Source organism: Anopheles merus, chromosome 2R (genome assembly GCF_017562075.2).
Source record: "Anopheles merus strain MAF chromosome 2R, AmerM5.1, whole genome shotgun sequence".
NCBI lineage: Eukaryota > Metazoa > Arthropoda > Insecta > Diptera > Culicidae > Anopheles > Anopheles merus.
The window spans coordinates 25,964,854-25,989,161 of NC_054082.1; the positions used below are offsets into that span (position 1 = coordinate 25,964,854).

Below are 24,308 nucleotides of genomic sequence, written 5' to 3' on the forward strand. Positions count from 1 at the left end.
CTCCATGCGGGTCGGACCATCGTTCGGGCATTCCCGGCGAGAGACTGCGGGTGGGCCACAGGTGACGATGTTCGCCCAGACCTATCCACCATCCGCCCTATCCCAGAATAGGGTCTCTCGTTTTGCGAGGGAATAAAGTCTGTGGTTAATTGTCGGTGTTGTTACATCGCGCCCAGCCCGGGAGCATGCAAAACAGGTAATCAAAGTTTCCACCGGATGACAATCAGCTTTGCTTCCGCATCGGGAAAGGGTGAAATTTCGCCCGACTCCTTGCAGCAAGGTGCAAGCGATTAATATTCGCGACTGCCGTACCGTGGAGCTGCTGGGAGGAAACAGGGAAGCCCCCAATTTCCGTCGCTTGCTACGATGCAATGCATGAAGCGTGTTTTGGGCATCGCAGCCTTTTTTCTTTCTTTTCGAGGCTCGTTTGCACCTGGCTGTACGCAAGACTTTGAGCTGTAGATTCATTTTGCTTCCCGTTTTTCTTGCAGGCTCGTAGCAGCCTACTTCGCTAGACGATGATGTTTTGATGTTCCCAATTTCCCCCTTTCCGGGGTCAGGTGAATTGAGTGCTCGATTCCATTAATGCTTCACTTCCTCCACACAAACAACCTGCACGACAGGTGTGGCACCGTGTTTGCGCCTGTGAATCCGGCGAACGCATGGACTCCGGTGGCTCTAAAACGAAGAAGCAAAAACGGATTGCCCGACCCCTTCGAAGGAATCGATAGCGTGATAGAAACCGGCCGAACCCGAAGGATTCCTCTTAGAACGGGGCTATGTGTGTGATAGTTGTGCTGCAAACCGTGGGAACTCCGCCGGTCCCTGCGTTTTTCGCTTCCGCACGGCATTGTTTACATATTGTTACTACACTCTTGCTCCATTCCGCGCCGCCCGTTCCTCCCACTTTCTCATTTTGGTTATGTAAATTTGCAATTCATATTGCGCGATTGGATGGATCTCGCATTTTCTTCCCTTTACTTACATGAACTGCTGATGGTTTGGCCCATGGTATTACGTCGCACGCATTGGCTACGGGTGTCCTGTGTCGCTACCGGTTCGATGCTGGGTTGCTGGTGTTCCCGTGCTCTGCTGTTCTTCTCGCTTACTGCTTCGCCAAGCTTTTTAGCCGGATGATACTAATTACAAATTCTCACCGCTATCGGACACAACACGCACGCAATCGGCCAACCTATCGTCTCTGCACCATACTACAGTCGTGAGTATCGCACTTTTTGTCGGGGCCCTGCTCACTTGCACTACCCCACGCGACTAGCATCGTTTGGACCGAACTTGGAATGCTAACTTAGTGCTACTCTTAACCTACCTAACAGCTTAAAACTATGTTGCAATTTGTGTATAATTTGTACAATTTATTGCCACACATTTGCCGACCCGGAACGGATTTTTGCACTAGGAACACGTTTTTTTCTTTTCGTTGCTCTTAGTATGCTTCATGCTGTCCCGTTTCTGCCCACGGCATTAACTGTCAGTACGGTTCTACCGCATCCGCACACATCCTTGCTTCCGCCGGCCTGTGCTGGAATGTCCTGGGGAGGAAGTGTGCGGAAGCACCACATGCGCAAACAATTCTATGCCGTCGATGGCTATCATGATTCGGCAACAGTGCAACTTTTCTTTTTTTTTTCGAGTTATCCGTTGCTGAGAGTGCGTGGAGATGACAATACGGTATAGGTGGTTGTGACCGTTAATAAACTAGAATTATTTTTAAAAAAATACAAACGTGACAACAAACTGTTTTGGTTAGGAAAGGATTTTCAAAACAATCGCTTTTGTTCAACAATTCACTCGAATTCAAGATTCCTGATAACGATTTACATCTTCAGCAAATCAGCTGACAGAAAAACATCGCACGGTCGTCCCTCCGAAATAACATCGCACGTGTTTACTGTCAAACTTCGCTTGACACATTCGTACACCGTCTGTTGTTGAATAACACGATCCCAGCATGCTGAAGGTAAGGCCGGCATACAATCAAGATAAAAATGGTATATTAAGCATGACTTTCCACCTTCTCTCCGTCCTGCAGTGGTTTAACATATCGCGCAGTCTGGTGCCTCTTGCGCCGCGCCCCGTACGATGGTATTCGGATGCGGTTGTTGCCTCGACATCACAGGCGGCGCTAGATCAGCCACCCCCGGTCGGCGTTCCGGATAAGCTGTACAGCCGGGTGGAGCTGCAAATGAAAGGAATCGATCCGGAGGTGATGAAGAGCTACGCTTTGTACGCCAAAACAGCCGCCGAACATCTTGACATTGAAGTTGGCAAGCAGTAAGTATGCTGCAATCCATTCTGAACCGAGCTTGTCCCCAGTAAACGAACCATTCCTTTCCTCGGTTGCAGCTGGACGCTAAGGAAAGCGGTGAAGGACCGTCTGACGCTGCTGAAATCGGTGCACATCTATAAGAAGCATCGCGTGCAGTACGAGGTGCGAAACTATTACAGATTCATGCATTTTCACAAGCTGACCGGCTCAACGCTGGACACGTTCCTGGAGTACATCGAGCGCAACCTGCCGGAGGGTATTGCGTTGAAGGTGACGAAGGTGGAGCTGCAGGAACTGCCGGAACATTTGCGAAAGTAGGAGAGACGGGGCGTGGTGTGGTGCGCGTAAAATAGTTATTAAATTCAACATCGCTGAATAGGAAACGCATGTTTTAGTTTGTTTCCGTGAAAGAAGCATCGAACGTTTTCGTATTGTTATTGTTTATTTGAAGAGTTGCTATAAAAATTATAGCAAGGTTTGACGTTTCGTTTGAAGCGTCAAATGTTTTCATCGCAAACGCCGATCGATACGGATTGTTGGTTTGTTGGTGCTCCGGCATTGAACAGACGCTGGTACGGATTGTTGTAGCAAAAGGTCGGCAAATACCAGTAAGTAGCCCTATGGCGGGTACATTTCACTTCAAAACGTTAATATTATTGTACACACGCTTTCAGAAACACACACACACAGCGATGGTTCGTCCGGGAATGATGCGCGGCGGAGGCCGAGGCGGCATGGGAATGGGCATGCGTGTGCGTGGGGCACCGTTCATGAACAAGAAAACGTTCCTTCCCCGCCACCCGTTCGATCTGACGCTCGCCGAGATGGCCTTTCCCCGGGTGCAGCCGGCGCAGGACGACTCCGTACTGACCAATGCGCTGCTGAAGCGCAGCCAGGACCTCACACCGGCCGCAGCGGAACAAACGGCCATCTCGAACCTCGTCTCGAAGGTGCAGGCCGTGCTGGATAACATTGTTATTGCACCCGGCGACTTTACCAAGTGCCAGCTGGAGGAGGTACGCCAGGTAGGCTCGTTCAAGAAGGGCACCATGATGGCCGGTAGCAATGTGGCCGACATCGTGATCATCCTGAAGTCGCTCCCCACGAGAGACTGTGCCGAAGCGCTCGGCAAGAAGGTGGAGGAGGATCTGGAAAAGTCGATGAAAACGGAAGTCGTCCCAACGGCGGAAGCCCTATCGCTGTCGTTCAGCGAGAAGGGGTTCGAAATCTCAAACTCCCTCGCGAAGGTGCGCTGCCTGATTGCCACGCTGCCCCAGAACATGCGCAAGCTGGAGACGGAGAAGCATCTGGATTTTAAAATCATCCAAAGCCACCTGGCCGCCATCCGGCACACGCGCTGGTTCGAGGAGAACGCACACCACTCCACCATTAAGGTGCTGATTCGCATACTGAAAGATCTTGCCCGCCGGTTCGATGGGTTCAAGCCGCTCAATCCGTGGATTTGCGACCTGCTCGCCCATTCCGCCATCATGAACAACCCGAGCCGCCAGGCGCTGCCGGTGAACGTGGCCTTCCGGCGGGTGTTTCAGCTGCTCGCTTCGGGGCTGTTCGTGCCCGGCTCGGCTGGCATTACCGATCCTTGTGAGGTGGGCCACTTCCGGGTGCACACGTCGATGACGCTGGTACAACAGGACGAATGCTGCATGACGGCACAAACGCTGGTGCGGGTGCTGGCCCACGGTGGATACAAGCACATACTCGGGTTCGTGGAGAACACAACCGTCGCGAACGAAATGTCTGTTTGGGACGGGGTGGTCGTTTCGCCGATGGAACCGGCGTACGAAAAGCCGTCGGAAAAGAAGGACGGCGAAGAGGACGACATGGAATGCGTCGAGGGAGAAACGATCAACGAAGAGCCGATCGAGTGAAGCCGGTGTCGGGCGGATCATGGACACAGCTGCTCTTAACGCGTTATGATTAGTATTTTATTCGGAACACTTGACTTTTTGTCGACTAAACGAACACGTGTGGATTAATGATAACTTAATCTTTTAGTAGTTGCCGTGAACTTAATAAATCAACTACCATATGATAAAACAAAAATAAAACGAGATACTTCTAGCCCGTTTGGCAAACATTCAGAGAACAAAAAATGTGTTTCACAACGTTGCCCTACTCTATCTACTCCTATATATTAAGTATTGAAATAAACAGCAACTAGAAACTACTTTTCGTTGAGCAACTATCACTACCTAACTGAACCGAGCTCTACCTTGTTGAACTTCTCAGCTTGACACGACAAGTGCCTATCAGGCAACACCGAATGGTTGCCAATCGGGCAACACACACATTGAACTCTGAATAAAGACCATTCCTGCATTAAGCGTACAAGCGAACAGACGTATTTTTTCTTTTGGTAAATCAGTCCACTCGGTAGTCCACTTTGCGTGTCCCTTACAATTCAACAGGTTATGGGCCCAGCTCTGTGTGGCCAGTTGAATTGAAAAGTACGCGACGCGGTTTGGAAAAACAGTTATTTTTTCGGTGTGAAAAAATAGGACATTTCCGGAAGGTACGCGGTGCGGTTAAGGAATCGTGTGTTTTTTCGTGGTGAAAGAAAAAATCCAACCGGGAAAGGTTTTTGCACAGGCAAAAATGGATTTTTCGAAAGTGGGTGTCATCCGGCTGAACAACCGAAACTATCGGTCGTGGGCTTTCAAAGTGCAGATGTTGATGATGCGGGAGGGTACGTGGACGTACGTTGACCCGGGTGTCGCGCCGACACCGGTAACTCCGGAGTGGACGGAGGGTGATTCGAAGGCGCGGGCGACCATTGCTTTGTTGGTTGAGGATAACCAACACAATCTCATCATGACAAAGAACACAGCGAAAGAAACATGGGATGCGCTCAAGGCACACCACCACAAAGCCACTCTTACCGGGAAAGTTTCGTTGCTGAAAGAGATTTGCAACGCAAACTATCGTGAAGGTGAGAATATGGAAGATTTTTTATACGGCATGGAAGATCTTTACTCTCGGCTGGAGAATTCGGGTGAAAAACTCTCGGCGAACATGCAGGTGGCCATGATTTTGCGGAGCCTTCCAAAAGCATTTGACGCACTTACCACAGCTTTGGAAAGTCGTTCAGATAAAGAGCTAACGATGGATCTTGTGCGGGCAAAGCTGATCGACGAAAGTGAGAAGCTGTACGGCGGAAAGGTGCAGGAGGAGCGAGTGCTGAAGGCGAAAAGTGAAGCAAAACCAGGCGCGTGTTTCTTTTGTGGTCAATCTGGCCATAAGAAACGAGAATGCAAAGAGTTCCTGAATCGGAAGAGCAGCGGGGAAGGTGAAAAGAAGAAAAAGATTAAGCCGAATAAAGAACAACAAGTGAAAACAGTGCGCGAAAACGACACAAGTTCGTTCACGTTCATGGTTCGTCAGCCTGAAATTCGCGGTAACGATCGGTCGTGGCTAATCGACTCGGGTGCAAGTTCGCACATGTGTAGTGACAAAAGCGCGTTCACGGTAATGGAACAAAGCTTGCGTTCAAATGTTACCGTCGCGGATGGCAGCGAAAATCGCGTTGAAGGCGTTGGCGATTGCCTGATCAAGTGTGCGGTCGAAAACGGTGAAATAATTGAAATCACGCTACGGGGTGTGTTGTATGTCCCTACGCTAGAGGGAAACATGATTTCAATCGGTAAACTCGCGGAAAAAGGTGTGCGTGCGGTTTTTGACAACACCGGGTGCAAGCTCGTTTACGGAAATACGGTCGTCGCGGTCGCGGATAAAGTGAGCGATATGTATTGGTTGCGAATTGCACAGGATCGAGTGATGAAATCAGTGGTAAAGGAGCACACGAAAAACTGCCAACACACTTGGCATCGTCGTCTTGGGCACAGGGATCCAGCTGTCATCGGTGAAATGAAGCGGCGCGATTTGGTGTCGGGGCTAAAAGTGGTCGACTGCGGTATCCGCTGGACCTGCGAATGCTGCATCGAATGCAAAATGGCACGCTCGCCATTTCCACCAGTTGCGGAAAAAACCTCGACAGAAGTGCTGGATATAATCCATAGTGATGTGTGCGGCCCAATGGAGGAAATGACCTTAGGGGGATGCCGTTACTATATGACCCTAATAGACGATCATAGTCGGTATACTTTCGTCTATTTTCTCAAAAAGAAATCGGAGGCCGAGGATAAGATTCGCGAGTATGTAAAATTGGTTCAAAACCAATTTGGCCGGAAACCGCGAATCATTCGCTCCGATCAGGGAGGAGAATACTACAATAAGGCGCTTCGGAAGTTCTGTGCGGACGAAGGGATAAAGATGGAGTTTACTGCAGCATATTCACCCCAGCAAAATGGAGTTGCAGAGCGGAAGAACCGATCGCTCACGGAGATGGGTCGGTGTATGCTTCGGGATGCAGGTATGCATAAGCGATTTTGGGCGGAAGCAGTCAATACCGCTTGCTACTTGCAAAATCGATTGCCGTCTGCTGCAGTAGAACGTACGCCATTCGAGATCTGGTTCGGCAGAAAACCAGATTTGACCAACCTGCGACTGTTTGGATGTGTTGGGTACGTACTGATTCCGTCGGTGAAACGAAAAAAGTTAGACGTCAAGGCGGAGCGTATGACTTTTGTCGGCTATTCCGGCGAGCATAAGGCGTATCGGATGCTAAACACTCAAACGGGAGAAATTCAAATCAGTCGGGATGTCCGTTTTCTTGAGATTGATGACGGATCCAAGGAGCAGACATACGGCGATCCCAAAATAGAGGATAATCCGACTGAAAGCGTTGAAATCGAGTGGTCTCTCGATGAAACGAAACGGGAAGCTAAAACTAACGTGGCCAATGATACAATCTCCGAATCTGAATTTTACGGTTGGGATTGTTCAGACGATGGCTGGCCACAAGGTTTTTGGAACGACAATGATAACAATTTGCTTCGCGGACTGTGGGACGATGACGACGCTGAAGCTGTAGCTACGGTGCCGGAGGTGGTGCTGGATGCGATACCGGAGGCGATGCCAGAGGCAGTGCCGGAGGTGTCGAGTACTCCCGTTCGTCGTTCACAGAGGGCGACAGCTGGCGTTCCACCGGCAAGATATGACGAAGAAGTATATCTGGTGAAGGAAAGTGTAGCAGAACCAAAAACGTATAAGGAAGCTGTATCCGGTCCTCAGAGTGCCGAATGGAAAACAGCGATGGCAGAAGAAATGCAGTCCCATCAGGAAAATGGAACGTGGGAGCTAGCGGAGCTGCCGCCACACCGGAAGGCTATCGGGTCGAAATGGATCTTCAAGTGTAAGGCGGATGAAGACGGTCATTTCGTTCGGTATAAAGCACGGCTGGTGGCGCAGGGTTTCTGCCAGAAATTCGGGACGGATTACGACCTGGTGTTTGCCCCCGTCGTAAAGCAGATTACTTTCCGGACGATGCTGGTTCTGGCGAGTAAAAGGAAGATGTTAACGAAGCACGTTGACATAAAGACGGCGTACCTACATGGTCTTCTCAAGGAGGAGATTTTTATGCGCCAGCCACAGGGATTCGAAAGCGATAACCCGAACGAAGTATGCAGGCTGCATCGCAGCATTTACGGGCTCAAGCAGGCAGCTCGTGTCTGGAATACGAAGATCGACGACGTACTGAAAACTATGGGTTTCATCCAATCAACGGCGGACCCATGTTTGTACATACGCGAAAAAGCGGGTAAGTCCATCTTTATTCTAATTTACGTTGACGATGTGATCGTCATATGTAACACGGAGGAAGAATTTTCTGAGGTGGTCCACGTCTTGACACTGAATTTCACGATCAGCGTCATGGGTAACCTAAGATTTTTTCTCGGCATACGAATTCGGCGTAACGATGGGTGTTACTGTATGGACCAACAAGCTTATTTGGAACGAGTTCTGGAGCGTTTTGGCATGTTGGATGCTAAACCGTCCAAATACCCGATGGATCCCGGCTTCCTAAAACGAAAGGAGGAGAATGGCAGGAAGTTGGATTCGCCAAAAGCGTATCAAAGTCTCATAGGAGCTCTGTTGTACGCTGCAGTGACCAGCAGACCCGATATTGCTATCGCCACAGCCATTCTGGGCAGGAGAGTGCAAGATCCATCAGAAGCAGATTGGAACGAGGCCAAACGGATACTACGTTACCTCAAGGGTACACTGGATAGTGTATTGTACCTTGGAAGCGGCGGAGAAAAGCTGGAGTGTTTTGTGGACGCCGATTGGGCAGGCGACGAGAGCGACCGCAAATCCAATTCGGGGTTCGTGTTTAAGTTCGGCGGCGGGCTCATCGGATGGGGCTGTCATAAGCAGAAGTGTGTGGCACTATCTAGCACCGAGGCCGAATATGTTTCCCTTGCCGAGTGTCTACAGGAAGTAAAGTGGATCCTGAAACTGATGGCGGATGTTGGCGAGCAACTGGATGGTCCAGTTCTGGTCAACGAAGACAATCAAAGTTGCATTGCGCTGACTAAAGGAGACCGAGCCGAACGCAAAGCAAAGCACATCGATACGAAATTTAATTTCGTGAAGGATATGGTTCGGGACGGCATCGTGAAACTGCAGTACTGCCCAACTGAACACATGCAAGCTGATTTGCTTACCAAACCGTTGCAAGCAGTGAAACTTCGACAACTTAGGGAAGCGATCGGAATAAAACCATTCAGTGTTGAGGAGGAGTGTTGAACTTCTCAGCTTGACACGACAAGTGCCTATCAGGCAACACCGAATGGTTGCCAATCGGGCAACACACACATTGAACTCTGAATAAAGACCATTCCTGCATTAAGCGTACAAGCGAACAGACGTATTTTTTCTTTTGGTAAATCAGTCCACTCGGTAGTCCACTTTGCGTGTCCCTTACAATTCAACATACCTCTATATGGCCGATATGCGTTTTCCCCTATTGCTCTATCCAATACTGTCCTTTACCCGCTCGCTCGCTCCCTATGCGCATGGATTCTCCTTGCCACTGAAATGGGCACAGTTCACCCGAGCATTGTGCGACTTGGGCACGGCCATGCGAAAGATGCGCCCCTGAGGATGGCACACGCACAGCTTGTACTGGCCGGCCGATCCTGTCCGCACGCCGTGCTCGCTCTTAACCACCGGCAAGTTGTTCACATTTACCCACACCCCATTACCACCCACCAGCATCGTGCTACCGTTGTCCGACTTCAGGAAGATGTTCTGGTCCGCCGACCACAGCAGCTCCTTCGCCTCCATTCGAATCCCTTCCGTGCCCTTGAGCGTCAGCTTGTTGCGCGTCTGCAGCTTCAGCGTATCGTTTATGGGCGCCGCAATGCGGCCACTGTTCACCAGATGGGCCTGCAGGATCATCGCTCCCTGGGGCATGTTGTAGTGGGGGCGCAACGTCCCAAACACCTGCCTGCCCGTAACCGGATCCTTCACATCGAAATGGTTGATGCCCTTCAGGAAGGTGCCTGTGCGCGTGAGCTGAATTTTGTTGTGCGTATTGCCATTCCGATTGACGAGATTGACCGAGATGTCCCCATCGTCGCCGGCCAGCTCCAGCGGCTCATCGTAGAAGCTCTCCAACAGCCCATCCTGTTTGTACACCCGGTCGAAATCGATGTTGCCGTAAAACTTGATCGAATCGGCGTCCTGTATCAGCTCGATGTTTTCCATCCCGCGGTAGATTCGCAGTATCGCCGTGATGGACAGCGTTAGGCAGAGGTTGCCCAGCGCCAAGCAGAACAGCAGCACCAGCACGACCCAGAACGCGAACGAGCTTTTCTCATTGTACGTGTGACACTTGGACAGGTCGTACTTTTGCTCCATTTGTCGCATTTTCTGGAAATGGGGGAAATGGGGGAAATCGGTTACATTATTTGAATATCACGTGGCCGTAATAGGGGAAGAAATCCATAAGCAGCTGCACATACTCCCATTGAAGATTTGAGGACGGTGCGGGCGATATTGATGTCCTCTTTGGGCCAGGGAAGAAAATTCACTGTGGAAAAGTGAAAAATTTTGACAGCAAGACATACGCACACATACAAGTGTCGCAGTGTTTTCCTTTCTGTACACCTGCGAGCACAACAAGTGAGAAAATTCTGCACGGAGGAAAACTCACGCTCAGCTCACTCATGAGATGCTATAAAAACGGTCGCTCATATTATGGCAAATTAATTTAAATTTTAAATTGAATTGAATAAAATGAATTATTATTGGTAGAGAAACATTATTATTATTTTGTGCAATTTTATCTTTTGCTTGTTTTTGGAAACTAGAAAAAAACTACTTGAGTAAAAGAAATTAAAAAGAAACGCTCTGTCGTCCACGGAATATCCCACTGTGCAGAGCAAACTGTCATTTCCCTCCCCAGCGTTGCGAACGAGCTGTCACTGCCGGTGAGAAAGCTGTTTTGCCAGATTTGTTGCCTCCACACTGAAACCATTTTATGAAAAACATCTTGTCTGTACGCTGCATTTTGAACTGAATCTTTCGTGATGGCTTCGGAACGGTATAGCTTTTCGCTGACCACCTTTAGGTAAGTGGGAAAGAGACGAACGTTTCCGGTGAGTTTTTTTTCTGCTCCTAACGAAGCTAACCCTACCGTACACTCCTGCTCCCCGTAGCCCGTCGGGTAAGCTGGTCCAGATCGAGTATGCCCTCGCGGCGGTAGCGGCCGGAGCACCGTCGGTCGGCATCAAGGCGGTAAACGGTGTCGTGATCGCGACGGAAAACAAGCAGAAATCGATCCTGTACGATGAGCACAGCGTGCACAAGGTCGAGATGGTGACGAACCATATCGGGATGATCTACTCCGGCATGGGGCCCGACTATCGGCTGCTGGTGAAGCAGGCCCGCAAGCTGGCCCAAAACTACTACCTCACGTACCGCGAACCGATACCGACGTCGCAGCTGGTGCAGAAGGTGGCCACCGTCATGCAGGAGTACACGCAGTCGGGGTGAGTGTTGGCTTGTTTGTTTGAAGTGCGATTTCCCCCCTTACCAGATAATTCACGATATCATTCCCTCCCCATTCCCGTCCTTTAACAGCGGTGTCCGACCGTTTGGAGTTTCGCTGCTGATCTGCGGCTGGGACGATGGCCGCCCGTACCTGTTCCAGTGCGATCCGTCCGGCGCTTACTTCGCGTGGAAGGCGACGGCGATGGGCAAGAACGCCAACAATGGCAAAACGTTCCTCGAGAAGCGGTACAGCGAGGATCTCGAGCTGGATGATGCCGTTCACACCGCGATTCTGACGCTCAAGGAAGGCTTCGAGGGACAGATGAACGCGGACAACATCGAGGTGGGCATCTGCGATGCGAACGGTTTCCGCCGACTGGACCCATCCGACGTTCAGGATTATCTGGCCAATATTCCGTAAGCTAGCTAGCTAGGGCAAGGGGGGAGAAGCAAATCGAGAGAGAGAGAGAGAGAGGAGGGAGCTTTTTCGTCGTAAGAGTGCGTCCTAGCGAGGGACATTTTTTGCGTTAAAGTAGAGTTACTCTGGATGGGTGGATGATTTGGAATAAACATTTCTTCAAGCGGATCGATGAAGTTTTAATGGTTTTTTTATTTGGTTTCGCGTACTCATCAACATTTGCCCAATGAAAACACACTTCTTTTTAGAGCCATAATAAGGTTGGTTTATTGAATTAAACGTCTCCACGTTAAAACTACATCATATAGCGAATGCAAATAGTGCAAATTCTTATCCATTAAGCATGAAATTACGACGGGCGCGAGTGGCGCATCCATCAGTCGTCCTTCTTCTCGGCATCGTCGTGTTTGGCGGCTGCCGCAGCGCCGCCCTTCTTGCGTTTCTTCGATGCCGGAGTAGTTGCAGCGGGCGTTGCAGCGGCAGCGGCCGCCGGGGCCTTTTCCGGCTCAATCTCGCCCGGTTCCGGTTGCGACACGGACGGAACCCCGGTCGGCGGCGTCACTGTAGCCGTTGCTGTGACCATAGTAGGCGGTGGACCCCCCGGTCCGGGTGGCATACCGCCGGGAGGAACCGATCCACCTGCCGTCGGGGGCGGTGGACCGTAACCGTGGTGTGCGTCCGGGTGCGGATGTACCTCACCGTAGTGTCCCATCGGCCCTGGTGGTCCGCCCGGTGGGCGGACGTAGCTGCCCGGGGGTGGTGGTGGCGGTGCATACTGTTGATGGTACGGATAGTGTCCGTACTGGCCGTACGGTTGCGGGTGCCCCCCGTACGAGGAAAGGTAGTACGGTGCGCGTGGCGAACCGGCATGCGGATAGCCCGGGAACGAGGGTCCGTGGCCGGGCATACCAGGGTGGGGCTGCATGTGTGGAGGCATATGATGCGGGGGAGGATGCGGTGGTGGCTGGTGGTGCGGTACGGTCACGTTCGGCGGTGGAACTTGCGCCTCGGGTGTGTGGGAGGGCGGTGGCGGCGTGGGCACAACCGACGCTTGATGCGGTGGCGGTATGGCAGGCGCAGAGGGTACCGGTGCGGCATGGGGAGGATACCCGCCGTGGACTACGGTATGGTGCGTGCCGGGTTGTGGTGGCTGAGCGGGACCGGTGTGGTGTACGGTCGAGGTCGGGGGAACTTCCGCTTTCGGTTCCGACGATGGGGGCGTGGGAACGATGGGTGCAGGCGGCGGAATTGCTGCCTGAGCGGAAGCTGGAACTGGACCGGCTGGCGGAACCGAGGCTGGAACTTGCTGGTCCGGAACGACCGGGGGCTGATTCGAGACAGCCGGTGCAACCGGTTCTTTGACCACTTCGGGCGATGCTTTCGGTGCGGTCGCTACCACTTTATCGTCCTTAGCGTCCGGTTTCGGGTCCTCGGCCGTGTCCATCTTTTCGACCGACGGTTGCGGAGGACCGCCAGTCGTGGAGTCCTGTGAGCCTTGAGATTCGTCCGAAGTGGCCGCTGCCGGTGGAGACCGATCCCGGGGGGTGGCAACGGCAGAAGAAGCAGCTTCATTGGCTTCTGTTGTTGGACCGGTCGGTGCACCACCGTCCGTGGATGATTCGCTCGCGGTCGCAGCTTGATCTGGCGCTGCTTCCGATTCCGGTTTCGGCGGACCCGCTGCGGGTTGCTGGGCGGGTGCAGGTGTCGGCACCGGGGCTGGGGGCTTCTGTGCTTCCTCCAGCGCACGCAGACGGTCGCGCTTCATCATCTCGTACTGCCGGTCGACCATCTTACCGAACGTTTCCTCGTCCACTGCCGGTTTGCAGTGCTTTTTCAGCTCGTCCTGAAACGTTTCGCTCGACTCGACGAACTTCCGCTTGCGCGTTTCAAACTTCTCCTCGATCAGCTGCAGCTCGTGCTGCAGCTTCATCTGGTGCATCGTGAGCGACTGCACCTGGCGCTTCAGCACGTGCATACGCTGCGTGGTCACCACCGAACGGACGTCCGGCACGACGGCATCGGAGAAGATTTCGTTTATCAACCGATGGTTGCGCGAAAAGCGCGCATACGCTACGTGCTTGAACGAGTACCCATCGTCCGGGTCGTCCTCGTCCTCGGCCGGCTGAATGTCGATCCGCCGGTCCGCCTGGCCACCCTTCGAGCTCGAGCGCGACGACGGCTCGTGCCCATCGCCATCGCCCGGCTTCACCTTGTTGCGTGCCGTCAAGTAGGCCAGGTAGGCCGGCGAGTTGTGGTACGCCTTCATATTCTTCTCGTGCTCCGCCTTCTCCAGCTCGTACTCGGCGATGTACTCCTCCTTCTCCGATTCGGGCAGCAGGCGCCACTGCTGCCCGATGATCTTGCCCACCTCCCACAGCTTCAGATCCGAGTTGGACGCTTTGATCGAGTCCCACACTTTGCGCGAGTAGCGCATGTACGGCATCAGCGGCTTCTCCGGCGGCTTGGGCGGTTTGATCATCTTCGACTCGGACGCCGCCGATGCCTTGCCCATCTTCTGCGGGTTGAACGCCGGATTGCCGTGCGGGTTGTGCATGAACGGGCTCGAGTTGTCCTTCCGGTCGGCGGCCGAGCCCGACGGCCGCAAACGTTGCGGGGGCATCGGCGGACCCGGTATGTTGTGTTTATAGTTGGCAGGCAGCGCCATTTTGATTTTCCAAGCACGATCGGCGTCTGCAGGTCCGAGAGCTGGTGTGCTGTTTGCGCTACGATAAAATGATGTCCGAGTTATTAAACACATACAAACGGTTGGTCATGAGACTTTTACAACATATGGAAAACTAAAAACAATACGGCAAATAACATTTCTTACCAAAAGATTGAAAAATGCTTCGTACTAATGCCACAAAAGACGGACGCTATTTTTCCTTCAGCAAAAATTTGACAGCTCGCTTTGACACATGGAACGACAGTCAACCATGCTTAGGCGGTGGTCTATCAATGTTGCTTCACTTGCGCTCGTAGTGCAATGATGTCGCACAAACATTATCATTTTGAAGAATTTGTTTTTCTATTTAAGTAAAATATGCGGTAAAACCAAATAGTTTCCTTTAGATACGATTATATTTTTATGAAGAAAAAAAGGAAAAGAACATTTTTTTGTATATTTTGATGAACAATTTAGAACTATTTTCAAACAAAAATATTAACACATAAATAGCATAAAAATATTGCTTTCTCTTATATTTACTTTCGTTTTTATAGTATTTTTAAATATTTCATAGATCTTAAATGTTAAGAGATATATAAATTGTTCTTTAACGCCGAGAGACGAAATGAGTCAATTGGTTTATCTTTATATTTAACCATTTCAGGGTTTTGTTCTGGCAATGCGTTGTAAAAATAAATTTGTTCAGAATTATGAAGACACCTCCAAAAATGATGTGACAGCCGTCACATCTAATCCAAATTAAAAAGCAGAAAATTTAAAGCGTAAATACATAAGTTCTCCATTATTTTGCTTATTTTGCTTTATTTTGCTGTGGTGTTACCCTGTAAAACCTGCCATGTTCTGCGCATTCTTACCGCCAAGGGTTTACAAACCCTCATACCCACTCGAAGGAGCAAAGCGTACAGAGACAGAGAAAGAGAGAGAGGGGGGTAGAGCGTATCCGGCGCATGCCGTCCCACTCGTACACACACCTAACAAATGGCGGCGGCCGCTCTAGCAACGCGCCAGCCCAACTTCGGCTTCGCAACATTCGCTCTCTCGCGTATATCTCTCTCTCTCCTTCGCTCGCTCTCTCGACGGCCACACGGAATCGGTTCGGCAAATGTTTACGCCGCAATGTGGTGCGCGATTCACGGCAAGCCGCTCGCTCTCTTGCACACTCACTTCCAACGCTTGCAAGTGTACAGACGTGTTGTTCGTGGTTGCACCCTCGTTTGACCGTTTTCCAGTTGAAAGCAGCAAAAAGGATATTCTGACTCCCGGAGCAAAGGGAATAGAACCTTTCACCAGCGAAAACTTAGCAGAAAGCAATTTGTTCGCGCGTCCTTCAACCGAGTGTGCAGAGTGTGAGTGTTTGGTGGTTGCAAAACAAATGTTAAGCATTTGTCGCATTCTGTTCTGTGTGGTGTTGTGCCAGCCAGTGTTGTGCGTGTTTAATGCATCGGCAATGTGCTGAAAAACAAAACTATGCATTTTTAGCCAAGCGCGATGTGGAGCTTTATTTTTATTTTTATTTGGTTTAATTGATTTCGCTAATGTGCTACGGAAAAGTGTGATTTTGTCCTGTTTCCTTGCGTTCAGTGTGTTTGTGCGTATGAATGCGTGACTGTTTGTGTGTATCATTTCCCAAACCCCTATATTGTCCCAGCGTCTGTTTCGCCGTGCCCTTGGGATGGGCAGAAAACGTATTTAGCTTCCATTTTCCAGCCGCGCCAACACATCCAACAGCAAGGGTAGCGCCATTGTTCTTTCACATCCTGCTTCACGGGGTTGTTAGCCGCAGCAGCAGCAGCAGCAACGCTTGCTAAGAATGCGCGTTGTTCATGCCAAAGGGAAAGCAATCCGTCTTTCCTTCACACATACCCACAGACACATACACACACGTGAACATACAAGAACACCGGTAAAGCTTCTAGCAGCAGCAGCAGCCGAAGCTGAAAAGGACGCTCCGTTTGGTTGCCATTTGCCAAACTTGTTGTGTCGCCATTTGTCGTTCTTCTTCAATTTCGGGTGCAATGTACCGTTCACATGGACGGAGCCACCACACAACATATACTACCGTAGGGACACGTGTGTGTGTGTGTGGGAGATAGGTAGAAGGATTCTTTTCTCCGATCCTTTTCTTTGGCACCTTATTCTTATGCCTTTGCTGGCTCTGTATGTTTGAGCATTTGGAGCTGGAGCATTTGTGTGCTTAGGTTTCATCCATCAGGACAACAATTTGGTTTTGGTTGTGGGTAAAGCAGGGAGGGCCCCGAACGTAGCGTGCAGGTCAAAGTGAAGAAAAGGAAAGGAAAAAAAAATACCCGGCGTCTGTGCACCATCCGGCGCGTAGCAAAACTCCACCGCCGTCTTCGATTTCTTCATCGTCTGCTAACAGCAAAGAGAGAGAGAGGCAGAGAGACAGAGAAAGAAGAAAGAAACCGGCAAAGAAACCGCCAAGAAACACTCAGGCAGGCTCCGGTCTCTTTTTGAAACAAAACAGACCGAAGTGGTGAGGAGTATAGAACGAGAACCAAGCAGCGGAGGGATGAAATGTGTATCGGTTCCCCCCACAAAAAACACACACACACACACACACACACACACACACAACACACACACACACACACACACACACACACACACACACACACACACACACACACACAAAGAAAACCAGGCATAGGAAACGAGTTTTTGGTAAAGAACGGAACAGGATCGCCGCGAAAGGCATCCACATACGGGAATTAGGAAAAGAAAAACGATGCAAAGGGGTTGCTGAACATGCGGGGAAAGGGGGGATGAAAAGATCACGACCGAAACATAACACGGCAAAGAACGCTAAGAGCGAAAGCGATTGGGGAGAAGCAAGCAGCAAAAAAAACAAGTGAAAAAAGAAAAACGCCAGAATGTGTGCGTGCACGTGTGTATGTGTGTGTGTGTGCGTGTGTGGAGAGCAAAATAACATGCCCCCCTCGCCAAGAACGAACGAAGAAGAACAGAGAAGAAACGACGCGTTTACCCTTGCTTTTTTCTCCCCTTTTGCTTCCTCCTTCCTGCTTCCCTCTTCCACCTTTCTGGAGCGTGTTTGCGTGATGGGGGGATGATGATGATGATGATGATGGCGGCGGCGATGATGCTCCCACATAACTAAAAGAGCCTTTCTGGAGCGGCCTCAGGGTGGTGGTGGTGGGGTGTTGGTGGTGGTACATGCTGAAGAAGAATGAACGCGCTTCCCGGCAACGAAAGGAACCCTGGAAAACGGTGCTGCGTTGTTTTTTTGTTTGTTTCTTTGTTGTTGTTGTTTAATTCATATGTGTGTGTGTGCGATTTCTGTGTGCGTTCCGCACTTTTCTTACCCTTCCGCTTGGTTTCTCGCGTTGCGTACGCGCATTAGTGGCTCTGTGTGTGTGTGTGTGTGTGTGTGTGTGTGTGTGTGTGTGTGTGTGTGTGTGTGTGTGTGTGTGTGTGTGTGTGTGTGTTTGCGTCTGTGAGAAGGAAGCCAGCGGGAGCCCACTGTTTGGGTGTGTGCGTTCTCCTGTACTTTGTACCGTCGCGTTTCCAGTTTGCGAGCGGTGAACGCTGTGTGATCGTACGTGCGCGTGTGTGGAGTGATGCGGTGGAGAGCGGTACGGTTAGCGTCGTTTGCGGAGTGGTGAAGCGAACGGTGGTGGCGGTGGTAGTGGAGTCGTAGGGGAGATTGCATTTGACACAGCAAGAACAAGACGCACACAGGCACACGGTGTTACGCACGATCAAGAAGCCGCAGCTGCCTGCCTGTGAACGGGACAGCGTGAGTGAGAGAGTGAGTGAGAAGCAATTGCGTTAACGCTTCCGAGAGATAGAAACGCACGGTGTGAGTGTGTTTGTGCGTGACAAGCGCGGTTTGTGTTGGATCGTTAAAGCGAGAGCGAGAGAGAGTGAGCGAGAGCGAGAGAGGGAAGCGTGAGAACGTATTTTTCTAACACTCCCCACTGCCCCCCCCCCTTCTGTTCTTTTATTATTTGTTGTGCGTTTCTGCTCCAAAGTAGCAGCATTGTCAGGATATTGTTGTGTACCGACGGCGACGACAACGACAGATGTGCGGCGTGTTCTGGTTTCGTTCCAGTCCGCCCAGCTGCTGCCGCGCCGTTGCGTCCCTTTTGGCTGAGCGTTTCCCCCTTTATTTTCTGTAAAGCGTTCTTGCAAACTCCATGCCCTGTATCCTGTTTTTTGTTCTATTAATGTGTGTGTGTGTGTGCGTGTGTGAGACTACTGGGCATTACTGGGGGACTGCTAAAGCGGTGTGTGCGATCCTGTGCGCGAAGGGCGGATGAAAAAGAGAGTCGCAATCCCACAGAGAGCAAGAGAGTGTGTGTGAGAGAGAGAGGGACAGATTGAGAGGATAGGAATAACGAAATTGGAACAAGAAGAAACGAATGTAAAAGACAGCGCCTTTAGAGATGTTAAGGTCCTTGCAGAATGTAAAGAGAAGAGAGGCGAGAAAAAAAAACAAACAAACAAACAATTCACATAAAAAAGCATTCCATTGCATTAATGGTACCCAGTCCCCATCATCAACATCAGGAAAGTGGAGAAGTTAAATGAAAGCTAAGGGCGAAAAACACCCATCGTGCAGCCGATTTGGGATGCTGCTTTTTTTTAAAAGCAATACGTAATAATGGCCGCAGATGTATTACAAAATGAAGCACAAAAGCGGAGCGCGTTCAATGGCGGCAGGAAGGAGAGAAAGAATCACATTGTTGGCGGCAGCCATTGCAAAATCCTGCTGCAATCAAGCGCGGAGCGGAGCCGCGACACGAATCGTGCTGGAATTGTTAGAATGTCGCTCCGCGTGTGTGTGTGTGTGTGTGTGTGGCTGTGTAGCTGTGTGTGTGTATTTTGCATGGCCTTCTTCTATCATGCCGGTGGGCAGGCTGGTCTGGCTGGTCGTTTACTGCATTGCAAAATACCAAAAACACTCTAACCGAAATGCGGCATGTGTGTGTGTGTGGGTGTGTTGGGGTGGACTACAAATGGTGGGTGAACAGAGAATCAAGAGAAAGAAAGAGAGATAGAGAAAGGGACCCATTCGGCATATAATATCCGAAGGGCTGTGCGGCGTGTTGTTTTCTTCCGTCGCCATGACACACAAGCGTGCTCTGTCTCTCTCTTTCTCTCTCGCTCTGGAAGTTGCATCCTTGCAAAGGAGAGAAAGTAGAACCCGGAATGTGAGAGAGAGAGAGTTTGAAGATTTGAAAATGGCGTGTTTTTTTTTCCTGTGACGTTCGATGCCTCCGCAAGTTTCTGACGTTTCTTGCGTGCGGCCGTATGGTGGCTTGGATGGCCACCGTTGCGGAGTATCCTTTCGAGAGCAGTGTGGCAACAATTGCAGCCCGAACCCCCGAACAGGCTAGCGAGCAATCGTGGTGCTGCTGTGGTGTTGTGTTTTTGTGATGGTTTTGCATGAGGATATTACTGCCAAACTTCTTAAGCGCTGAGAGTTTTGCGGTACATCAGTAGCGTTGCGTGCGTGGTGGTTACAGTCCGCAGAAAACTTTATCCCTGTGCTGTAACTATCTTGGCCAGTGGTCTACTGCAACAACGGTAGGGATTAAACGACCTAAGAGAAGTAAGGTTACTGTGTGTATGTGTATGTTAGTGTGTTTGTGTGAGCATCGTGCGGGAGACCGGAAAACCAGAATATATCCCGGGATATCCCAGATTCCGCTCTCAATTCCTGTGGCAATGGTGGATCGCATATCTCGCGTTGTCATTTTTACTGCACACCACGAGCACACCAACCATGCCATCCCATCCTCTGGCCCTGGAATGGTGTGTGTTTGTGTGTGCCACCCTCGCCCGTCGTATGGCTACGCGGGGCGGTTTTGTTTTGTATCTTGTCTCTTTCGCGCATGCCACCCAGCAGGCTTTTGCAAGTCACTTCAGCAGTTCAAAACGAGCGAGTGGAAGAGAGAGAGAGAGCCTTAAAAAAGAAGGAAATCAACACACAGAAGACCATTTTCAGCGGTGGGAGGTACATTGGGAAAAAGAGAAGCGAGAATGCCAGGGAAGAATTCTGCTGACGCAAAACAGTGGAAAAAAGCAGTCGGTGCTGCAGATGGGGTGGATGGGTAGGCAGTGAACTGACCGAATTGAAACAGTCCCAAGCATGGAGCAAAAACTCGAATTAAAGAGGCTTTTGCCCAGAATGAACGATTAAAAAACGACTCAATTCTCAAGTGTGCTGTGCGCTGATGTTCTTGGATTGCTACGCTGTAGTGGTGAGGATGGGGGGGGGGTTGTGCTTGCTTTCTTTCATTCGGAGCAATTCCCCGAAAGTAAGTTGGAAGCGGCGCCCCTCCCAACACCCCAGACATTGCAAAGCAGTACCGTGGGAGTTTTTTTTATTACAGTTTTGTCTTTTGTTCTGCACACACACACACACACACGCGCGCTGCAGTGTCTGTTTTGGACCCAGAACTTCTCCGTAAATTCGACACAACTATTTGTGGGGGTGTTGCGCCTTTAAAGAGCATTTTCAGCAAACTCCAGGCGCCACCGCCACCACATCAATGAGTGTCGTTTTGTGGGAAAACAAAATCCGTTGCTTTGTTGTTATGTAACTGTGTTTTCCTTCTTTCGGTCTGGATTCTTACAAATCAAGAGGTTTTTGGCTCTGGTTTAATTCACTGGACACTCAGTGGCGCGTAAGAACATTGCGCCACGATTGACCTGCCTTTAACACAGCCCCGTTAATTGGCAAACGCGACGAACGAAAGCAAACAATGCCAAATGTGTTGACCGATGCAAAAAATGTAATACCAGAACGAAAGAGGCTCTCTGTGCATGCGTGTGCGAGCACAGAAAGTAAAACTCACTCAAACAAAACATAAGCAGGGCGTAACACTCACACACACATACATGGAGAAGAGATAGAGACAGAGCGAGAGGGAGAGAAGAACAAAAAGAAAACGTGATGAAAAACAAAATAAGACAATAAGCGCCAATGTTATGCTTGTGCCGCTTCGATGCAGCACCCGGAACGGAACCGGAAGTTGTGTATCGTGCGTCCAACCTCCCGACACGCCCCCCCCCCCCCCTCCGGGCCAGTGGTTCGGTTCGGAAAATGCCGGTTGGAAAAACACGGGTAAAAAGGGTCTTTTACTCCTCTTTTTGCGTTCACAAGTATTATCCCGTTTAAACTTGTATACGAGTGTGTGTGTGGCCTCGTGTGTGTGTGATGGTGTGCGTGTGTGTTTGATCTTCATAATCATCATTAAAATAAACACATGCGGACGTTATAAATAACACAAAGAGTGGTACAGGCGACACAAGCCAAATAGGGTCGGCAGCAAGCGGAAAAGCCCTTTTCTCGTGGATCTCGTGGGTCGGAGAGCCGTGGATTCTGTGTGGCGAAATTGGTGGTATGGCCGTTGATGATGGAGCACGATGAGGTACCCCCCCCCCCCCCCCGTTCTCCGTTCCACCCCTATCAACCGTATGCTCACGATATCCGACCCGGCCGGTCGGATGATTATGCTGAAATGTATGTTCCCATACGTTTGGAGGTTCGGATTGAAAAGCCGTGCTTCGTTTGATGGTTAAATCGAGTCGCCCGTTCATAGAGCGCTGCGGTGGCTAGAGGCGAGACATCGATTTTTACCACCGATGCGACCAGCCGCAGCGGCCCAATGATGAATGGGGTTAACTGAAGCGTTTGCGAAAAACAAAAACGAGAAGCAGCCCACGTCTTTCCAGCCCACCACCGTGTGCCACCATCGATTGGAGTTTGGGGTTCTAAAAGGCCAAAAAGGGTTACTCATTGAGCACGGTAACCGTGTTATCCGTGTTTAGGATTGATTCTATCATGTAATGGGAGTGTTTTGGCAATGCGGCAAAATTACAAACTTGATGGAGGTAGATCGGGAAAGGCTTAGAAAAATCAGGTATGAATGTTGATTTTATAGAAAATAATAACAAAGAGCCTAACAGGGCAAAAGAACACATGCAATAATTTTCAAACACAAAGCTACAATGCGGGCCTTATAAGTGTATTCGCTCAATTTGAAAGATCAATTATTTGACTTTTACTCTGTAGTCCCTGCAGTGTGTCTTTCAAACGCGCTTGAAATTGTTTTAAACTCCAACTCCATCAAATAGGTCCTTAGCACAAGTATTTAAAGACTTTTTCCTCATTTTATCTGCCTCGCAACCCGATTTGTGGGCTGGGGGCTGCTAAGAATCAAGCACATTACTCCAACCTAATCCAACCTGTTCCGGGCCGGTGCGGAAAGTCTTCGCAATCCAAAAACCTTTGGTCCCCAAACCCTTCGCGTTGGTCAGCATGTAAAACACAAGATGTAAAAAAAAAAAACAAGCAGCACCGCATTTATAAATTCCTCTCGCACGACCCGGCACTACTACAGCACACCGGTAACACTCACCCCATAAGGCCCATAGCGTTGGAGCGCGTTTTACATTATGCGAAAACGGGTACGGGTACAGAATTTTAATTACGCAAGCCGGCTACCACCACCAAGCACATGGATGGGGGTCCGGGGTGGTCCGATTGAACGATTTCCGGTACGCCACTCGAACACACCCGAAGCGAGAACAACATTGCCAAGCAGTTCCCAATTTGCGTGTTCTGAGCCGTTTAGTACGTGCGGTTTGGCGGCTGAAACACTTTCACTTGTTGGGTTTTACAACAACAGCAACAACAACAACAACAAAAGGGAAAGCGAATGGGGCAAGCAAGAAAAATAATAATAATAATGCAGGCTCTAGTTAAGAATACATGTTTCATTCAATCGCACTTGTGGACGCTTTTTTAATAAGCTAATTGCAATCGGCCCCATTTCTCGGGCACAGTTAAATTGGTAACAAATTGGCAGGCTTAGAAGCAAAAAAAAATCAAATGCTTGTATTATATTTGCATCCTATTAGCATGCAATGGTGTGCTAAAGTGAACAAATCGTTCCCAAACTCGCAAAATTTCACCCCCTTTTGCAAAGGCAACGTGGTCGTGCAACATTGTTTTAACACAAAGTGCACAGGAACGTGATGCTCGATTATGGGTTTAAAAAATGTTTCAGGAAATTGGCTTATTTGTACACCCAATTAACCCCTGTCGTGGAGGTTACATTGGTGGACTATAGAAGCTTAATAAATGGCGCTCATACGTGCCGCTCTAAGCGCCACCGAAATAGACTGTGCCTCGATGGGGTGATGACAGTTGCTGTTTTCAACTTGTTGCGTTGTTCTCAACGATTTTGCGAGCCTTGAATGAATGTCTGTTTAACATAATGGCATACGAGTGCTTTACACAACGATCACGCTCTCGCTTAAAATTGTACGTCACTGTTGTAATTCCGACGCGAATGCAGACAAAGAGAGGGAAGAGGTCGCCACGGCGTAAACAAAAACCATGGCAACCGGGCGACACACGCCACACAGACGCAACTGCTGCGATCTCGCGCATCATCTTCCCTTTTGCGCGACGCGCGTCCCAACTCGCGATGCGGATTTTTGAGTGTATTCGTGCGTGTGCGTGTTTGGTGTTGGTAAAGAAGCTGGACTCTGGGGCCTGTTGACGCTCCCGTTGCTTGGTTTTATTGTTCATACGACGGCGATGGGTACGTGAACCCCTGGCCGCGCTGTAGCCGTACGAGACCTTGTAGTTTTCGACACGCTCGAGGGACGCAACTTTTGCAACCGGTCCAAGGTTACCCGACACACACACACGCACACTCACACATGCGTTTTTCACTCCCATCTTTCTCCCCATCGTGATCTGCGCGATCCCCCTGCGCGCGCAACACAATCAGATGAAATGTATGCATTGTGCTAGCGGTGACCGGTTCCCGTGACCGGCTGCCAGGCTATCTCGCTTGCCCTTGGTAATTGTGGAAACGGTTTTCGAATCTGCTCTGGGTGCTTGTGGTAGGCATCAGGGTTTTTTTAAATGTTTTTGTTTCAGTTTCTTGTGTATAAACTGTAAACATTGATGCGTTTTGCCGCGTATGTGCTAAACC

General features: G+C 50.2%; 7 protein-coding genes across 16 annotated transcripts in view; 4 read left to right on the plus strand and 3 right to left on the minus strand.

Annotated features, from left to right (window-relative positions):
- LOC121590734 (protein neuralized) overlaps positions 1 to 1,791 on the minus strand; it is a 37,062-nt gene extending 35,271 nt beyond the window's left edge. Inside the window, exon 1 of the mRNA XM_041910663.1 lies at positions 986 to 1,791. Within this exon, the coding sequence (XP_041766597.1) occupies positions 986 to 1,010 (25 nt within the window). The 5' untranslated portion in view covers positions 1,011 to 1,791. The remainder of the gene's footprint in view (positions 1 to 985) is intronic.
- A 76-nt stretch (positions 1,792 to 1,867) lies between these two features.
- Positions 1,868 to 2,670, plus strand: LOC121590739 (28S ribosomal protein S10, mitochondrial). Its single transcript, XM_041910669.1, has 3 exons — positions 1,868 to 1,978; positions 2,051 to 2,292; positions 2,365 to 2,670. The coding sequence occupies exons 1-3, from the start codon at positions 1,970 to 1,972 to the stop codon at positions 2,603 to 2,605; spliced, it is 492 nt and encodes a 163-aa protein (XP_041766603.1). The 5' UTR covers positions 1,868 to 1,969; the 3' UTR covers positions 2,606 to 2,670.
- Positions 2,671 to 2,780: 110 nt separating this feature from the next.
- On the plus strand, positions 2,781 to 4,228 carry LOC121590736 (interleukin enhancer-binding factor 2 homolog). Its single transcript, XM_041910664.1, has 2 exons — positions 2,781 to 2,895; positions 2,962 to 4,228. Exon 2 carries the CDS (start codon positions 2,980 to 2,982, stop codon positions 4,174 to 4,176), a length of 1,197 nt encoding a protein of 398 aa, XP_041766598.1. The 5' UTR covers positions 2,781 to 2,895; positions 2,962 to 2,979; the 3' UTR covers positions 4,177 to 4,228.
- Positions 4,229 to 4,430: 202 nt separating this feature from the next.
- LOC121590737 lies at positions 4,431 to 10,283 on the minus strand. Of its 2 annotated transcripts, XR_006004483.1 has the most exons (3): positions 10,174 to 10,283; positions 9,144 to 10,081; positions 4,431 to 4,520 (listed from the first exon to the last, which is right to left on the minus strand). XR_006004483.1 is itself a non-coding variant. In XM_041910665.1 (2 exons), exons 1-2 carry the CDS (start codon positions 10,177 to 10,179, stop codon positions 9,215 to 9,217), a joined length of 873 nt encoding a protein of 290 aa, XP_041766599.1. In that variant the 5' UTR covers positions 10,180 to 10,283; the 3' UTR covers positions 9,094 to 9,214. The 2 variants fall into 2 exon arrangements, 1 of the variants encoding a protein (XP_041766599.1); XM_041910665.1 differs by lacking the exon at positions 4,431 to 4,520 and having other exon boundaries at positions 9,094 to 10,081.
- A 325-nt stretch (positions 10,284 to 10,608) lies between these two features.
- On the plus strand, positions 10,609 to 11,797 carry LOC121588990 (proteasome subunit alpha type-2). The gene is made up of 3 exons (XM_041907493.1): positions 10,609 to 10,781; positions 10,870 to 11,202; positions 11,294 to 11,797. The coding sequence occupies exons 1-3, from the start codon at positions 10,741 to 10,743 to the stop codon at positions 11,622 to 11,624; spliced, it is 705 nt and encodes a 234-aa protein (XP_041763427.1). The 5' UTR covers positions 10,609 to 10,740; the 3' UTR covers positions 11,625 to 11,797.
- A 65-nt stretch (positions 11,798 to 11,862) lies between these two features.
- LOC121588989 (SWI/SNF-related matrix-associated actin-dependent regulator of chromatin subfamily E member 1) lies at positions 11,863 to 14,533 on the minus strand. Its single transcript, XM_041907492.1, has 2 exons — positions 14,452 to 14,533; positions 11,863 to 14,344 (listed from the first exon to the last, which is right to left on the minus strand). Exon 2 carries the CDS (start codon positions 14,284 to 14,286, stop codon positions 11,998 to 12,000), a length of 2,289 nt encoding a protein of 762 aa, XP_041763426.1. The 5' UTR covers positions 14,287 to 14,344; positions 14,452 to 14,533; the 3' UTR covers positions 11,863 to 11,997.
- Positions 14,534 to 15,433: 900 nt separating this feature from the next.
- The window catches only part of LOC121589397 (RNA-binding protein Musashi homolog 1), an 88,559-nt gene continuing 79,684 nt past the window's right edge, over positions 15,434 to 24,308 (plus strand). For 5 of the 9 annotated variants that reach the window (XM_041908305.1, XM_041908308.1, XM_041908304.1 and 2 more), the window contains exon 1: positions 15,434 to 15,656. The gene's annotated coding sequence lies outside the window, so the exon portion shown is untranslated. The other 4 variants (XM_041908307.1, XM_041908309.1, XM_041908314.1 and 1 more) reach the window with 3 other exon arrangements.

What these genes read in the sequence shown, in the direction of transcription:
- LOC121590739 (XM_041910669.1), top strand. An exon ending in GACATTGAAGTTGGCAAGCA is followed by an intron (nt 2,293 to 2,364) that starts GTAAGTATGCTG and finishes CCTCGGTTGCAG; the next exon opens with CTGGACGCTAAGGAAAGCGG.
- LOC121590736 (XM_041910664.1), top strand. Translation starts at nt 2,980, where the DNA reads ATGGTTCGTCCGGGAATGATGCGCGGCGGAGGCCGAGGCGGCATGGGA.
- LOC121588989 (XM_041907492.1), bottom strand. Translation starts at nt 14,286, where the DNA reads ATGGCGCTGCCTGCCAACTATAAACACAACATACCGGGTCCGCCGATG.
- LOC121588990 (XM_041907493.1), top strand. Translation starts at nt 10,741, where the DNA reads ATGGCTTCGGAACGGTATAGCTTTTCGCTGACCACCTTTAG. An exon ending in TTTTCGCTGACCACCTTTAG is followed by an intron (nt 10,782 to 10,869) that starts GTAAGTGGGAAA and finishes TGCTCCCCGTAG; the next exon opens with CCCGTCGGGTAAGCTGGTCC. An exon ending in CAGGAGTACACGCAGTCGGG is followed by an intron (nt 11,203 to 11,293) that starts GTGAGTGTTGGC and finishes GTCCTTTAACAG; the next exon opens with CGGTGTCCGACCGTTTGGAG.